The sequence below is a fragment of the Corvus kubaryi genome, unplaced genomic scaffold (assembly GCF_017639235.1).
Source record: "Corvus kubaryi isolate FWS band 111438036 unplaced genomic scaffold, C.kubaryi_AGA036_p1.0 133, whole genome shotgun sequence".
In the NCBI taxonomy this organism is placed as follows: domain Eukaryota; kingdom Metazoa; phylum Chordata; class Aves; order Passeriformes; family Corvidae; genus Corvus; species Corvus kubaryi.
Window position 1 is genome coordinate 31,350,749 of NW_024580667.1, and position 18,941 is coordinate 31,369,689.

At 39.5% G+C, this 18,941-nt stretch overlaps 1 protein-coding gene across 2 annotated transcripts in view; it reads right to left on the reverse strand.

The window, feature by feature from the left end:
- DHRSX (dehydrogenase/reductase X-linked) overlaps window positions 1–18,941 on the reverse strand; it is a 162,872-nt gene that overhangs the window by 10,746 nt on the left and 133,185 nt on the right. For both annotated transcript variants that reach the window (XM_042042203.1, XM_042042193.1), the window contains one exon: window positions 18,673–18,880. In XM_042042203.1, coding sequence (XP_041898137.1) covers window positions 18,673–18,880 — 208 coding nt within the window. The remainder of the gene's footprint in view (window positions 1–18,672; window positions 18,881–18,941) is intronic.

Here is an 18,941-nt window from a genome sequence, read left to right on the forward strand (position 1 = left end):
AATCATTTAAGTGGAAGACTAGAATTAGGTGAGAGTGGCCCAGATTTTTTAATCATATCTTTTTAACAGATAGGTAGTTCAGGTAAGTAATTACAAATTTTACATCCTCAGTTTTGCCCAATAAGTTCAGGGCTTTTTTGTTTTAGTAATAAAACCCTTGAAAAATTACAGTTCTCTTCATTTTAATTAAACTATTTTATCAGGAAGCAACTTGTAAAAACAAGTAAAAAAAAAGTCATCTTGTAAAGAGTACTACCATTTCCCATTTTCTATCACAATGCTATCAGATTGCTAGAGTCATGAAATAACAGATAGATTCTGAAACCATACAATTATGGAGCTGTCTATATAGCTTGTCCTCTGTTACCCAAGAAAAGTTCTAAATTTAAAGGCCAAGGCTACATTCAGTTGCAAATTGACGTATCTGAACGCTTATTAACCCACCAGAATCAACTTGTTTTTAACAAAATAACTAAAAATGCAAATGCAAAGGAGGAATGAATCTGATTATTCAAATCAAGTTTTTTTTGTTGTGCAGACTGAAAGTGAATTTAAGCTCTGTAACCTAAATCCCTTTGTTTAAATCAATCAACCCCAGGGCTCTTTACCATCCGCAAAGGAATCTATTGATGGCTTAAATTCAGAAGAGACCCAAAGAACATGTATAACTTTAGACAGGCAAAGAGTACCATTGATTTCAATGAGACTAGTCTCTAAAACTATGTCAGACAAGATTTGAGCCATCATATCTTTAACTGCAGAGCTCATTATAGAGAGAGAAAACACGCAGACCCTCAGCCACACAAATGTTTCCCAAGATTTGAAATGGAAGCAAAAAACTTCCGTCTTGAAAACAATTACTCGAGAGTTTAAGCTTATCACATTTAATCAGCTAAATGGTCTGAAAGAAGGGCAGGCTGGTACTCACAATGCGGGCGGGCGTGGTTGTAGCCTGCATAAAGCCATTCATTTGCAGAGGCACTAAAGGAAAAACAAGTGTCAGTTCTTCCCAGTGGAACAGATAAAGGAAACCATGAAATGGCATGTAGTTAAAATTGTTAACTGCTGCTAAGTAGAAAGACCCAGATCTACTATCCACTGAAGTTCTTAAATTTAATATCTAGGCTTATTTCTAAGGGGGTTTTGTAAACCTTCATTAAGGTAACAGATGGAGTCAAAAAAAATTGTGTATTCATTGCAAATGGCAGGATTGGATTTGGTGACAGATATGGTCCTTGCCATGTTCTTATTTCCTTTCCGGATAACAAAAGCCACAGCAGAGGGGTCTCACTGCTGTACAGGTGACATGGTGTACCCCATTCCTGTGTGAATGACTACACTCACTGGCCTGGCTTTTGTTGAAGGAAGAGTTGGTTCAAATTCCAAAAATGAGACCCATAGTGAATGGTCAAATCTCATTAACTGAAACAGGACAATATAAACCTGCAAAGGAGGAAAACATTTAATCCCTTTCACACCCAAAGTCTTTCCCCAATGAGCTGTTAAAAAAAAGAAACCAACAAAACAACAAAAAAAAGAGGTGTGGGTCTCGAATGTTAAAAATCCCAACAATCTTCCTGCAAGTTTTCTTATTCCTTTTATTTGATTCTCAGGTAGCTTCTGTCTCTGCAGAGTTTCTGACTGGGGGTTTTGATACTGGACTAATTCAGGACTTAAGTAGCCATGGCCCAGAGACCTGCTCTTGCAGAACTATTGATAGACAAAATAAAACAGTGAAAATTAACCTTTTCATTAAGCTCCCCGGAGAATTCCTGTTGCACTGGAACTCATAGGGCTTTTTGATATAAAGGTTAGAGAAGTTGTTTAGAATGGAAAACAAATACTGTGAGGTTTTGTGATTTGATGAATACATTTTACTGATTCATCTGGTGCTGAAATAATTCCTCTTAGGAAGCTCAATATTGAACTATGCTCTTTGGTAGTGTCATTTTGCTACATATGTCCTTTGGCCTTGAGAGTTCAACCAATGAGCCCCCCCCACATGCTTGCTCACTCTAGGTGACACACTGCAAGCAGCAAAGCTCCAGATGCTTAAACTTCTGCTTCCCAGGAAAAATTCCAGCTGAATTAGTGCAGAACTGTGCTGAGGTTTAAGCAACTGCTTTTAACTGGTAAAAGCACAGGCTGAGGTCTGAGCAGAGCTCAAACACCAGTGCCAGCTGCTATCCCAGCCCTCCCCTCTGCCTCTCCTGCCTGCACAGCCACTTGCTTAAAATTCTGCTCTTCACCTGCAAGTCTGCACAGCTCTGCAGCTGCCCATTGTTATTTAACATGTACTTCACAATGGAATTGAATTGTTCCAATCAAGATTAGGTTCTGTTTCTCTATGTGGTATGCAAAGCATGTCCGCAGACAAAACTTTCATCCATTTCTCCGCCTGCCTTTTCATCGTGCCCCACAACAATCCCACTGATAGTCCCGGTGCTTTTTCATTCCCTTTTCTTCATGAATTCCTAAATGCCTCTTGCCAGGCTCTCACTGCAACCTCACTGAGTGTGGCTGCTACATCAGTATGCTACTTGCCTCACTGGCTCAGATCCCTTTCTGCAGCCCATATACCATGTGGAGGAGGAAGGGGCTCAGGGTAGGAGGGTTTCCCAGTGCAGCACCAGCACTCCCCCTCCTCAGATCACCCATCCATGTCATCGAGCCCCTTCAGAAACCAAAAGGGGTAAAAAACAGACTTCACAGCATGATCTCTTGGGGTAGATGCTATTTACAATCCGTGGTGCAAAAAAAGGAGTGAGCCCAAGCCTTATCATGGTAGAAGAAGCAGAGGAAAATACTAGGTGAAACCTTGTCAATACATTGACCCAGCCAAATCTGACAATTCAGGAGAAATGGTGGGTCCACAAGCAGTGCCAAGCCCCTAGAGCAGGTCAGACAACAAGGCTCCTCTTTGAAGCAAGAGACTGGTGTGACAGGATGCTCCATTTCTGGACGTGTGGGGCTGCAATAAAGGATTGTGAGTGAGGCTGGTCCCCGGCCACCAGCACCAGCCACAATCCCTACTGCTGCTTGGCCCTTTCCAGGGCATGAGACACTCCTGCAGCTGAGGGGAAAAGGTGCAAAGCCCCCTTTACTCTGCAAATCTTCTGAGCTGTGGCTATAAGGGTGCCACAGTCAAAAAGCAAGAGTTTCCAAGCAGCGCAGTTTTTATATAAAAATAATCTAAATGTTTGAGTTTTATCAATTGCATAAACTCCTCAGTGTCCAAAATATAACTGAATTTTGCTTTTAAATCTGTATTCAATAAAAGAGGATTTCAACTGATTGTGAACTTTGCAAAGTCTCTAACATGGTTCAGGGAAAAATACACTTAATTTCCCTAATAGCTGCTGACAGTCTGTGAAACAAATAGTTTTATTTATTTTCTCCTTGGTGAATTTCAGCTCTCATTGTTTAATCAAAAAATAGCACATTACCAACAATTGAGATTAAATGGAGGGTCATACAGTAGGGAAAATAGGAAATCACATTAGCACTAAACAGTGACAAATATATCCTTCTTATTGCACTCTTGTCCTGACACAGCAGAACATTTACAATGCCCTGACCAAAAAAAAAACTTAAAAACCCAAATGAGCTCTTTCACCTTTTCCCATTTATCCTGAAACTTATGACTACTGAGAATGTCAATATGGTCTCTGCAATAAAAAAAAAATATTTTAAAGATTCCTTTCACTTGTTGATGAACAATGTACAGATCTTACACATTGGTGTAAAACAAGTGTTACCCATTTTTTTACTGGTGCTACTGATGCATGAAAATAACTACAGAGCTAATCAATACGTAATGACTGTATTTCAGGAGTAATGCTCTGTTCAGAGGAAAAAAATTACTGCAATTCACAAACAATTATTGACACCATGAAGTACATGAATCAATGCCCACTAGAGATCTGCACGTTATTTAAAATTTCTTCAGCAATATTTGTCTTTGTTCCTTAGCCCCAGTGTAATTTTTCCTGCCTGTTATACTGTGAATATATTAAATGTTAGTGTGAATATATTGATGACAACTAGAATAAAATGTAAAAGCTAGACTTCTGATGGATAAGTCTAGCTAATAGCAGAGGCGTGATTATTACCGGAGAGCTGGAGCCATGGGATTCCATGCAAAGCTTTTTCTTGCGTAAGAGATTTTTTGTCACAAAATGATTAAGACCTCACCTTTTAAAGCTCCACTGTAACTCCGCTGGACTTCAAATCTTTTAAGTCTTCCCAGTTGCTTTTTCTGCCTGCAACAGTTTACTGCTGAGAGCAGCTGGAAGTACATGAGGTGGCCAGAGCTGGAGGTGGTGTGCCTCAGGGCTCAGTGAAATGTCCCAAGGAGACAGATTTATCACTGGCTCCTCCAGGGAACCAATGAATTCCTATCAGCCTAATTCTCTAAATATAGCCCTTTGCCTTGTTTTTATTGTTATCTCTGTGTAGAGCAAGGGAAAAGCATGAAACAGTCCAAGGTACAAATCTGAACTCTCATCTGTTAACAAAGGGGACAGAACAACCCATTCTTCACTTGCATAAACAAATATCCAAGACGTACGGGGCAGTGAAGAAGATGATTACCAGCGGCTCTCACATTTTTCTTTTTGATTCACATGTGGCTTGAGATATGGCTGGTTTACAGCCTCATATGATACTCCATTACTTGAGATTTTAACTGCAAATCAATTCTGCTTAGCCCAGAACAAACATCTGGTCCTTGCTTAGAAAGTGAATTGAAACAACATCATTCCTACCACAAGAGCACAGCTACTTGAACATCTGACAACAGTTACCAGCAGCACCTGATAGGAAGGACAGATTTTGAGAAGAATAAATCCCCAGCTGTGACTAGAAACATATATGGGTGTCTTGCTACAGTTCTGCATAAGAAAACAGCAGTATTTTTTAATTACTAATGTAATAAAATGAGGGAAAGTGGTTTGGCTCTTGAAAAATCAGGGAGATTCCTCTTCTCATCTAAATTTTTTCCAGATGACCACAGCAGAGAAAAAGAATGCCAAACAACAACCATAACCACAAAGAGAAATCTGAAGAGCAAATAGCACTAAGTTACATGTTGTTACACAACATGTTTCTCTAAGTGAAAATAGATACCTGAGCCAAGTATGCTCTTTAACTCCTTCTCTGAAAATATAAACTCATTTCCAAAGAGCTCACTCAGGGTATTTTTTTCCTTTTATTTAGGCAAGTATGAGAAATTATAAAATAAGATTGAAAATTTTCTCTGCATACAGCTCATTTGCAAGTAGTAGCTCAATCTCGTAAAGCTTACTTTTGTGTTGAAGAGGAAATAAAATCTAGACAGTACTCTGGCTGGAGCTAACTGCTGCTACATTAAATAAGTACAAATATAAGTGTTTCAAAACTATAAATGATGACGTAGGCTCAGTGAAAGGGAGATGAGAACACAGCCCAGAATATATTCACATAATTTAAAAATAAATATTAAAAATGTATTTATGGGGTGATAAGCAGGAAAGGAGCTGCTCTTCCAAAGCTCTGAGCATACAGCCCTGCTGGCTCCTGGTTTTCCAGTTTAATTTAGAGAAAAGGTTACAATCATTGATCTCATTCCACAAGTTGTCACAAAAGCCAGCCCTACGTATTTCATCATTAAGAAGCCCCACTGAAGAGGTGTTTTAAACACTTGGAATGGGGGTTAACTGACCACTTGCCAGCTGCTCTGTAGCTCTGCCCTTTCCTCTAATTCAAAAGTATATTAGCTGAAGGACAATTGCAGATGTTCTCATCCATAATCTACAATGACAATAACAAACAGCAGATCAAATTGAAAGGATCTTGCAGTCTTCCAAAATATTCAGCGCTTTGCATTTTGCTAGGGTTATTTATCTATCCTTCCTAAAAGTTATTAGGTATTGCAGATGAGTAAAGTTAAGAGTAGAAGAATATTAGTGAAAACTACTTAGTAATATCTGTTTAACTTGTAAACCTACAGTAGTTTACTTTTTCGGTTAGTATATTATTAAAAAGGAAATTACATTTTTTTAAATGTAATTTTGTATATTAAAAAGCCCTATACTTGAAAGTAAATAATATTTTAACATGAAAATTATCTAGTCTTCACAAATTTAAGCAAAGGGACTCCAAAACATGAGAGGTACCTCAGACTCCTGAATTTTAGGTACACTAAGTAACCGTAGTAATACTTGCAAAATTCTGTTAATAAACACCTACTGTCATTCAAAGTTTTACAGAATACAAGTTGATAGTGAAAACATGGAAAAACATGAAATAAAATTATATGCACTTGCTTAACAAAAATACCTTCCACCTACCACACATAAAAATCAATAATTTTTTATGCAAGAAAGATGTTTACATGAAGAAATACATGGTACTACAAATGACCCAGCAATGTGGTGTTTACCACAGGAACTATGCAGTGTTTAATAATTCCTCGAAGTGGCATAAAACACATGCATCTCAGCAACATGATTCATTGACAGGTATTTCCGTCATAAATATAAGAGAAACCCTACAGGCTGCTGACAGCAATGAAATGTGAATGAGAGATTACTGAAATACAGCTAAATTGAGGGCATCTTGAGACTTATGTTTCAGTTCACCACACCATTTATTTCTTGACAGTTCAAATTTTCTGTACAATCCAAAGGATTTATTTTGAAATCTAGACAGTCATTCATATCAGGGGGCAAACTTATACTCAGTCATTTGGAGCACTGACACATTTTAGCTCTCATAAGAGATCCATGACCAGTAGTTTGCAGCAAGTCTATTGCTCTGATTTGAAAGACCCACCCAAGAAAGATCAAGCACTCAGTTTTGACCTCCCTATAATATCACACCATGGTTTAAATTAAAAAGGCTACAAAATCAGAAAACAAACAAAAAAAAAGGAATTTTTTTTTTAATTTTAAAACATGTAGTATAATTTCTCCACAAGAAAAACATGGCAAGTAGCAGTGAAAACAACAATTCAGGTCAAGGAGAGCTGACAAAAGAGGAATGTCAGAATAACTTTCTTTCCCTTAGAAAAAATCCTGAACCAAACTCTGTTCTTGACATTTTAGAAATGGAAATCTTTGCCTTTCTAACCCCCGCTAGTCTACACTGGACACTCAGTTGGATTCAGCTCCTTAGCTGACTTCCAGCAGGACTACAAGGCTCCCCAGCACTAGTCATCTTGAAGGTACTTTAGATGCAAACCAGGCATTTGGGAATACCTCAGACAACAGCCTTGAGCTGTCTGTGGAAACAGGGGAAGCCGTGGTCTCTCATTCAAGGGTCACACTGAGGCCCGTGGCTGTCCAGCCTCTCTGCTGGGAGGGGTCTCTAGAGCATTTACCAAATTGTGAAGAGCACTGCTGCAACCCAGGTTAGAGACCAACTGCATGGCTATGTCAATTACCTCTACAGCTCCATTTGCAATTTATCTTGGCTACTTTATTTTTTAAGAGCACGCACAGATTTCTTGACCAGGGATCTCATTTTCTTTGAAGGCTCTTCAGGCTGATCCATAGCTGTCATCTTTGCTTTTTCTCCTTTAACCAAAAGCAAGGACTAGACTATTGGACAGTTCAACACAGCTCGTCAGCACACTGGAAGAACTACTGTCAAGAAAGGCAGGGATGGAGGCAACTGCAAGAAACAGCACATCTTCAGGTTTTCCTAAAGAAGGATTTGCTAGGTACTCCACAAGTTCAAAATCAAAATGGACATTTCTTGGAAAATCTCACTTTTGCACCCTTATACTGCATTTCTTTGCTCTTTTCAGCATGGGAGAAAGCCAGGTAAACCTGAGGCATTAATAAAGGATTCTAAATACAAAAAGAATTCATAAGCAACACTCCCTCTTGGGACATCTCTGATCTAATTTTGCAGATAGCCTATCAGCTGATCTTCTTCTCCAAAACCCATTTAAACTCCAGCATAAAAACAACATTTTTTTTATAGCTACTGCTCTGTGGAAGCCTTTCCCAGAGTAGGATTCCAAAGATTAGAAACAAGTTTATTCTTTTTTCTTATTTCTTTCTCAGTTTCTCAAGTAAATACATTTCCAGTCACTTCACTTTAATTCATTCTTGTCTTGAGTAAATTGTTTCCCTAAAAGCATTCTCACTCCTGTTTGATTAGAGACTATTGCTAGATATCATGATATAAATTGACAATAAAAAGAAAAAAAAATTGTCAAGAGCTTCTACAAACTGAAACCAGCTCACGAAATGTGTATTGTCTTTATGGTAACAGTGACAGCACTAGTTCCAACCTTGAGCAGGATGGTACCTGCTCACATCTGCAAAGCCTAATGATTCTAACACTGCAAATTCCTTCTTTCCAGCCAGGAGAGCATGCGACAGACTGTACATCAAATGTACAAGTGCTGCTTCTGAGCACTGGAGGTACTTTATAATCCCCTTGGCTCCTCTGAGCAAACCACTGTGTAGTGACCTGGAGATGACAGATCCAGGTACCCAAGCACAAACATATTTCATATTTTATCACTTTTCAAAAAGCTGGAAATAATGACGCCAGCAATCTGCCTTTAACCTAGAACTATAACAAGTGGGTTGAAACTCTCATGGGAGAAGTTGCACAGCCAAGATACTGGGTGATGGATGTATTTTGCAGCAAAAATAGTGCCTGAAGCTTGCCTCACAATGAGGAGAAAAAACCCCACCAAAATGAAAACTGAGCACCAAGTGTATATAAAATAATATTAACAGGCTAATTATATTTTAAAAGAAAACCGTATGCAAAATGCCCTGCTTCCTGTCTTCCAGATCTTCTTGAATGGATTTCAAGCAACATCAGCTGAACCTAGTATTATAAACATTTGAAGTACTTACTACCTCTGGAGATTTGCAGGCCCTCTAAAGCGATTAGGGTTCAGTGTATCTGTGCCAGCCTTAATCCACTTCCCGAGATAACAGGCATATAAAATAGGACACATGTGCCACAAACCTAAACCAGGCAAGAAAAATAAAAGGCCAGCCCCAGATCAAGGAGAACCTCTAAGGAGCAGGATCAGACATGTTTTACATGCCTTTCAAAAGAACAGTACTCCACACAGAGGATATGAAATCAAATCAGATAATCCTTGGTAGAAGAATATGCAGTAAGATTTGGACCTGGATGCTTTTATGTTCATATCATATTTACTTCTTTAGCAGGTTCCAATCAGCTACACTTGTATAAAGCCACTGATGAAGTACCACAAACTTCATGATGATGGAAGTCATCATTTCATACGCAAAGGAAAATAGGGACCTAAGCTGTTATTGGCTGTGATGCATGAGAGTTGTGATAACTGAACTCCTCTCTGAAAAATTACCGAGGTACATTCAGAGCTTGGGCAGTCATAACAACTAGACAGTGTACAGTCCTGACAGAAAAAAACAAGTATGCTGCCTCATAGTGTCCTTCCTACATATATTTTAGCATCTCAGAACAGTTTGGGTTGGAAGGGATCTTAAAGATCACCTAGTTCCAACACAAATTTCATGGGCAGGGATACCTTCCACTAGACTAGGCTGCTCAGAGCCCAGTTCAGCCTGGCCTTGAACACTTCCAGGGATGGGACATCCACAGATTCTCTGGGCAACCTGTTCCAGCACTTCACCACCCTCAAAGTAAAGAATTTTTTCCAAATGTCTGATCTAAATGTATTCATTCAGTTTGAAGCCATTTCTCCTTGTCCTGTCACTATGTGTCCTTGTAAAAAAAAGTCTCTGTCTTTCTTGTAGGCTCCCTTCAGATACTGGAAGGCCACAATTAGATCATCACAGAGTCTTCTCTTTTCCAGGCTGAACTATCCTAATTCTCTTTGCCTTTCCTTGTAGGAGACATTTAATCATCTCCGTGTCCCTCCTCTGAACTCGCTCCAACAGCTCAATGCGCTTCCTGTGCTGGGGAGCCTGGAGCTGGATGCAGCACTCCAGGTGGGAGGCACCCAAATATACTCACAGTCTGTATAAGTTTATTTTCAACACTCTGAGCTCTAAAAACAACAAGACAGCTTTTCTCTTTCTACATTTTCAATCATCTTAGGATCATATATGACAAGTGGCAGACTGTGGAAGACTAAATTTTGCATCTTCAGCTTGGCAGGAAACAAAATTGAATAAATCTCTTCCTGAGACAGAGTCAGCTTCAGCATACTGCTGCTGGCTGCAGGGACATGACACGGCTGTGGTGCACAGCGCCTCCCACAGCAAAGTCCTGGGAAAACGGGCCTGCCAGGCACAGGGCACCAACTCTGGCCCCTGCTATTCATTCAAAAAGTAACAGATATACTTGGGTAAGATAAGGCAGAAAGTTAAACTTGTAAGTTGGTGGTGGCTAGCTCCAAGACTTTGATGAGCAATCAAGAGACATGGGCAGCAACTCATTTTTTTCAGACCATGCCTGAGCCTAGGACCAGCAGCAGCACCTCCTTCCTATTCCAGTGACAGAAAAGTAGGTCAGCATGATGGGGCCAAATAAATACCACTACAAATCCCATCTCTGATAAGCTGTCCAAGTTCATTCTTGTTTTATTACACATTGCTCCGGTTTCATCCAAATCCTCTTCTGCATATGCTCTGTATTTCCCACAGTGTGCCTCGTCTGTGGTAACGTAACCCCTGTGGTTACTTCCCCTTTCCCCAGCACTGAGATGGCATCACACAGATGTAGTCATTTGCCCTGAAGAGACTCACAGACACAATTTAAACAGAATGATTAAATATGTAATAATGTACACAAACCACTAGTTCTTGACAGATTGTATTAATGATATAATCTGTTTGTGCCACATCTAGGATCAGGTTCCTTCTTGAAAAAATGAGGACTAGAGGCACTAAACCAAATTCCCTTTTTGTGTTTAGCTATTAAAATCCACCAAATCCCAAGTGTTTAGCTCAGAACATAATGAGAACAAAAAGAACCATGTGAACTACATCTTGTAGTATCTCAGTAGTCTTTCTAAAATGCAATACAGAAGTTTGTGGCTTGCAATCATAATCATTATAGTCATTACTAAAGCCAGAGCTACTCATGTGACTTCTGAATTGAAACTTTTCATAACTCACAAATTGGGTGGTGGATGATCCTGTTATATTAAAAATATGTGTTTACTGTTTCCAGTTCATCCTCGAATAGAGGATGGTGCTTGCTTCCCATGGTTCTCTCTAGTTACAAACATTAGGCTATTATAAATACATACAGGGAGTACACACAACTACTCATGTAAATGCATGGCGATATCTGCATGATGAACTGTGGAGGCACACCATGAATTGTAAACATATACAAGAAATAGATTTCTTAAGTAATTGGGATTTCCTCACCCGTGGCTGCTGTAGTGAAGGCACACAACGGATTATAAACATATACGAGAAATACATTTCATAAGTAACGAGGATTTCCCCATCTGCAGCGGCCCACGAGCACATTTCCCACTTATATGGGAAATGGTCTAATACCTTAGAGCTGCCATTTGCAAAACCAGCTTGATAACAGATTACTTGTGCCCCAGATCTAAGAACACACCTTTACAGTTCCTATTCTTTCCTGTGCACATCCAAAATCCTACCATCTTCAGTTCATTTTTTTTAGAAACCCGGAAAATTAACATTGTGTACCTTTGGAAAGGATTCATCTTAACTAACTTTACACCTTTATACAGCACAGACATCTACAGCTGAGCTAGTCACCAGAAGACCTCTTTGTCATTCACAGGGATGAACTGGCACTTGAATGACTTAATTCAGCTATCCAACTGTAGATACTTAGGATAAGACAGGTCCAGTAGTAGCTGTGACCATGAGGAAATCACACGTCTTATGCTGGCATTCATATTGCAGACATTTATGAACCAGGAGACATGTCAGAGGTGCCTTCCAGGCATAGATGCCTCAGACCTCTAGAAAAGGGGATGTTTTCAGTTTCTTGGTAGAACCTGATGTTTTATGTCAACCTTTGAAAACTCAGGATAACCAGCAAAAATTACGTCTGGGCTGTTCATGGAAGAATTTCCTTACTTCACACTGAAAGGTTTTTAAGTCTCCTTCAACTACTGGTAAGTTACAGACTGTCATTCAGAGAGGAGGAAAGGAGGGCCTGTAGATCTCCAAAATTTTCTAAAATTATTTTTTTCTGTAGTGAGTAGGGTCTTTAGGTGATGGGGCTCTGCAACACAAATTTCATCAGCATTTGTTTGTTAGGGACACATAACTCACAAATAGCAAAACAATGAGGAATTTAGATAGAACATATATATATGATTATGCAAATACATGAATATATATAAATATACCTGAATATGCACTCCCCACAACCTACTCCTCTGCATCTTCTTATTTTAATTCCAAACTGCTGCTCACCCATAAGCTCATTGGAGGATTTTCCAAGAGAAGCCAGTGGTCTTTCTCCTCAACCCTGTTTTACAACTCATTCACATGGAAGACAGAAACTGCCTGCAGCTCCTGTTCCTACCCTTGCTGAATGGGTAATTTCATTGGGGCTGGGGTTGTTTCCTCTCTCTTTTGTTCTTTCTCTAAGAGATATGCTGATGAGAAAGATTAGGGGCTGCTCTGTATTCTGCTGCCAGTGGGTTCAAGTTTCCAAGTAGTGTTATACTACTGACCATAAGAAAACAGAATTTTAAGCACATGGTGATTGACTTCAAACTTCTCTGATGCATGAGGAAGAATTAAAGTAGTGTGAGGCTATAACCCATAATTTAAAAGATTGTGCTGATGGTCTAGTTGAAATTTCAAGATTCTCTAATTCTCCAATCTTTCAGCTTTTTTGAGACCTTTACATTAGAGGCATCGAGGAGACCTTCTTTTAAACTGAGAGGAATCAGTCCAGAGTCCCTGCTATGTGTTTGATCCACAGCAAAATTATCCTCCTTTTTTGTGTTTTCTCCATTTTCAGCAAGTGTGACTGAGAATAGATTACCACACAAAGGTATTAATCGAATTCTTAGGAAAGTACTGCGTGGAATAGATTGATTGATGGAAAATGTCTTTCCTAACTATGTGGTTTCTGAGTACGAAACCAGTTACAGATTACAGGATGATAGGTGCTGATGTGCTAACACTGGTTAGGCTCATGTATTTTCACAATTTCTTAACTGTTTACTTACTCTCTCCCCAGCTACAGCAATGGAGGGACTATTTTTCTCACTGTTTTGGATACAAATTTAAATGCTTTCACATAAAATGAAGTAATCTTCCTGGGCTGTCAGGTTAAATCAGCAATCCTCTACCACACCAGAGTTAAGGATAAATCCTTTCTTACACAGTAAGACACACAGCTTCTGACATTTCAGTTGCTTACAGTCCAAAACAATTTCACATGGGTTTTCACACAGTTCACAGTGTAGCTTTAACCTGTTTTTCTTTAGACCATTTCCTGGGCTAAAAAGGGTGAATTCTGCAGGCAATATTAGACATGGAGACAGGTTTCCTGTCCTGCGAACAATTTTGAAAGATGGAAGACAATCTTCCCATTTCACACTGTCAGAAGGAAAAAGAAGGGATGGTTTTTTTCTTTTAATCAAACAACTAAAACTGGAGGACAGGACACGAGATGGATCTCTGTTCACACTGCTTCATTTTTTGCTTGCTCCATGGCTGTGTTTCAGCCTGTTCCAACTGGCACCTTCCAAGAGGAAGCTTGGGTGTGGTTTGGGGGATAAATCACACCAGCAACTGCTCCAAATAAGTTATAAACAAGAACTTCAACATTGTTGACTCCCTGTGATGCACAGTGACATAATCCCACCCATTTTGTGCTGTCCTGCACAGCAACTGTACAATCCTCTGTGTGCCATAAGCTGAGGCAAGCAACACAAAGCCTTCATTTTCCAGCCATCAAAACACCCTGTGACAACTCTCAACGTGTCTCTTAAAATAAATACTTTAACCACTTAGACTTTAGAAAACATGTAGAATAATAGTGATATCTTGGGGTGCAGGGGAGCCACAGGTTCAGTGGAGACCAGGGTCCAGTGCTATTATGTGTGCACTGAGGGCCAGCCTGCCTTAGAGGGGTCTGACCTGACTTCAAACAGAAACAAAGGGCTCTGTGTTCAAAAGGCTTTGTGCTCAGCAGTTACAATAAATAAAGCAGCCAACCTCCATCCATGTAACCGGTAACAAACAGGACCTGGATACTGAACCAATTTCAGGGGTTAATATGCAAGAAAAAACCCCAGATCACCTGGATCTGGGGACTTAATAGTAGATTGCTCACTAGCCTTCTCAGGCTGGTCCCCTCTTTCCCCCAGAATTGTTCTATGGCTGTACAAATAATAAAATATTTAATAGATGGAAAAAAAGATACCTATGGCTCTGAAAGCTTAAATCCCTGTACAGTATGTACAAAAATGGTACCTGCTGAAAGACCAGTGTTACTGGATTTAAGTAGATTGTTTTCTTCTCTATGTTTTTGACCAGAAAAACCTTTTGTAAAAATTAACTGCAAATTACACGTTTCTGCAAGTTTTCATTTTGTGAGAAAAACCCAGATTAGCTTTATGTGAGGACCACACACTCCCATGCACAGAAGATGTTGATGCAGATGAATTGCTGCTTTCAGCTGTGGGATTTAATTACTCTCATTCTCTACAGCTGGTGTTATTGTGTGGTGGTGTGTTTGTCTTCTGACACCTGGGGGGAAGGATGAATTAAATTTACTACATTCACAGTGCCAAAGGGACAGTTTGAATAAGAAATGCTGCAATAAGACCTGTATGACTTTGTCCTCTGGCATGAATGATGAATCCAAGTCCTTTAGATCTTGTTTTCTAGACGTGCTTACAGACTGGAAGCATTTTTAAAAAAATGTTATAGGAAAATTACACTAAAGTGAAGCCTATTTTGACAAGGTGAAGGAAGTGAATTAGTTTATATTGGCTGATGTCTATCTAACCCATGTTCCTGAAGCCTTTCCCTTCCTTTTTACAGGCTGGCAGGGTCACTAATCCTACTCATTTTCAGTTTGTCAGCCAATAATCACTTATGTGGCACTATGTCTTTGGAAATGACAGCTGAGACAGGATCTGATGCAAAGCCCTCATTCCACAATACCTTCCTAAACACCAGTCTGGGGCGGCTGAAAGGACCAAATACTCTATAGCTGATAATGTCACGTTCACCAAGCTTGTCATAAACAAGGTTTTGGGGAACTTTACAACACTGCTGTCTGTCAAATGTCTCTACTTTGATGCCATAATGAAGTCATATGAAGCATAACAATCCCTGTTATCGGACATTAATGAGAGTCAACTTTTTGTTTGGCTCTAAGGCATTTTATTTGTATCACAAGCAGAGACCATCTGGCTTAAGAATGAATATTCAGTATCTGCTGCAGATGCAGAAATACTGGAGAGGGAAATGGTACTTCCTGGCTTCCAGCTTGCATGGTACCCAACACTAAAGCTGGTGTGTTACACACTTATCTAAATTGCTATTTGATGCTCAATGAATGACTTTTTAGGTTATTACTATCTCATTAATTAGTTAGTGTTTACTAGTTTGGACTTTATCTCTTCAAAAAGAAGATCAATTTATGATAAAAATCACTAAGGGATAAAATACTTCACTGCATTCTGCACAGGACTGTGTCAGCTCATCAGGCTTTATTTACTGAGAAGTCATAGATATAGAAATCATATTTTTTTTGAGGAATAAACATAATTTCTATCTTGTGTGACAGGTGCAGTCCATATTTATGAAAAATACAGAGGAAACATTTGCAAAGTGCAAATTTAGAGTACCACAGCAGACAATAACTTTTCTGAGAAAGAATCAAGCTGAGAAAAAATGAAACCATCACTTCTAAAGGTTAGGCATCAATTTCACGAATTTTATGGCTGTCACCAGAACCTTTAGTTTCGCCTATCTTATTTTTACAGGAATGCCTCTCACTGCAACTTGTGGGGGAAAAAACACCAAACTGATTTGGCCGAGATTTTTCTGAGCCATATACAAAATCTAGAACAAAATGTTTTGCAGTTTTAAGAAATTCAAGCTGTTAATACTTTCAGTAAATTATGCATACCTATCATGGCCTATTTACAAGATTGTAGGTCTACTTGTTTAAGTACCTAAATATCTTGAGGCAGCCCCAAGGTGGATGTTGAGCCAACAGCCTTGTCTGCCACACTGAGCTGCCTCAAATACAAGCAAAGGTGGGTGCCAGGCTGTAATCCTTAGGAGGTATTTGGCTTAAATGTAACTGGGACCAGTACTGGCAGAAATGCATTTTAAACTAGTGGGGGCTCTGCCACTATATTTTGGAATTAAATCAAACAAGATGTTGACTCTCTCCTGAGGGAATGCGATGTGATGCATTTCCTCAATGAAGCTCTCTGGGCTGTGCTGGCTCTCACGAGTGCCATGTTGCAGTGGGTGAAGCAATTTCCTGCACACGTTTAGAAACCACTCTGGAATACTCCAGGGTGACAATATTTAGTTAAGTCAATATGATTAGAGAGCTATCACCTCATTTCACTGCATTACTTCCATAATGCTAGAAGGAAGATTCATATAAGTGCTCAGGAACAAAATTCCAAGGGGGAAAAAATCCATACACCAACTATCAGCTAATATTACCAGACAACTGAATTTTCTTGTACTTGGCTTTCTTACTTTTCTCAGGGGAAATTTACCCTAATGCACGAGACCAACACAAGACTCACACAGGCTTGAATGCTGAATACTACAGCCCTCAGTAGAGCACTATTAAAATTGCCAGGCAGGCTTTCAGTGTGAGCTTGCTGTGGGGCTGAACATTGCCCGCTCGGGATGCCGAACAGGGCGTGCCTCTGGGATGAAGCGCTCCCAAACACATAGATATATCCTAAGCAATGAGCAATAAGCAAACAGCAGAAGTTGGAGCTGTAACTCAGAAGAATAAGGGAGGATAGGAAGAGAGAAAGTAAGAATTTCCCTCTCCTCTGGCTTTTGGGAAAAACACATTAACTGTTATACAAAAATGTGAAAATCTCAACCTCTGTAACTGAAGCATTCAGATATCCAAACCTGAGGTTTTTCTGACTCAGAAAGCAATTGATACATTTGCTTTTCAGGCAGTACAGATCTGTTCCATACAGACCAGTATGTCTGTCTATCACCTATTTCAAGGCAGAATTTCTTTTGAGCAGCGTCTCATCCAAAGAAGAAGGAAGCGATCAGGAACTATCATTGCAGAAGTATTAGGGCTTTAAGAATGGGAATCCCTCTTGTGACAAATCATTTTAAATGTTCAATGATATTCAATTCAGTGTCTAAACATCACCAGTATAATACAAAAATGTCTCCTGAGCGCATCAATAAAACTAGGTGGGACTGAGTGCTGTAAAGAAGAGACTTGAAACTCACTCTCAGATGTGGGAAATTTGCCAGAGTTTTGTCTCTCCAGAGGAAATGCTGCGCACAACCTAAACATCTACATGAAGCTGTTACATTAGCAAGGTAAAGTAAGTCCAATGAAAAAACACTACCACCTGAGACTGATATTTAAAATGACAATCACAAGAGGCAAAACAAGTTTAAGGTACATGGTTTGGCAAAGCTGCAGTCTGCTTCTTTAAGAAGGCATTACACATTATGAGCATTCTTATTACAATTTTATTGCAATATTCAAGGTGCAGTCAGAAGATACTATTTTTTTTTTAAATATGGGTTTATTTGTTTGCATCTTATTTTGCAGCCACTCTTCCAGCCTCCAGTTTCATTTCTAAAATGAAAGCAATTGATATTTCCATATCAAAGTTTAAAATTAATTTGCTTTGTGGGACATGCTCCTTGATGTAAAATACTTCATTTTAATTAGGACATTTCATTTTCTCTAATGGAATCAGGTTCCATTTACTTAATCCAAAACTACTTTCTGAAAGAGCTATAAGCAGTACATTTTCTCAGCACAAGCCCTTCTAAGACCTGTGAGCAAGAGATAATTGCACCTACACAGCTAAACTGATTTCAGATTAGTCTACTTACACCCCTACAAAACATTACCCATAACTGGGCCTGCCCCACTTCTGGATCAGTTTTATTAAATAACTTTATGTTTCCTAAGGCAGACCAGGATCGGATAATAAAAATCAAGTACCATTACAAGTATGTGTCAGAATGAAAAACGTAATTAAAAATTGTCCCGCCTCCCTGAGCACAAGCACCAAGACCCTCACATCCTGGAGCACAACCACCTCCCATTGCCACTTTTGTACAACTTCCTTCTTCCCTTTGCCCTCTTCTCCGTAAAATGTTGTGTACATGTGGACCATGCCAGATCATGTCTTCTTCTCCTTAAGAGAATGTACAAGTGATTTCTGAGGAACACTTTGCATAATCTGGCTCCATGTTAGGATGATGTCCTGCCCCCATGCATGCACAGAAGCATGTGGATAGATCAGGGCAGAGATAACCAGTGCACAGGCACAGGCAGTGAAAGGCATTCCCTTTCCCTACAGTGACAGCTTGCTCCCTCCATTTAAAACAAATGTTTGTTTGCTGGAAAGCCTGTCATTATTGATTTTGTACATCTCATCAGCACAGAGAAATGAAATAAATACCATACACTATGAAACACCTTCAGCTTCAGGCCAACTGCAGCTTGCACAATGCAGGGGCACAGAAATAAAATTATTTAAAAACAGCATACCTTGAAAAATAGCCAGGCTGTCATCCATTTGACCATTTTCACCACCCAAAAGACATGCTTGTAGAGCTCAGTATTCACTACTCCAGGGTCTACTACATTAGCAGTCACATGGCTTCCATTTGCAGTCAGAAGATGCTGTAGTCGATAGGTAAATAACACAAGGGCAAGTTTGCTTTGGGCATACGCTCCATGGGGTGAATACGAACATCTGAACACAGGAGAGAAAAAGAGAGGGAGATGCACGTAAAAATAACCAGAAGGAAAACATA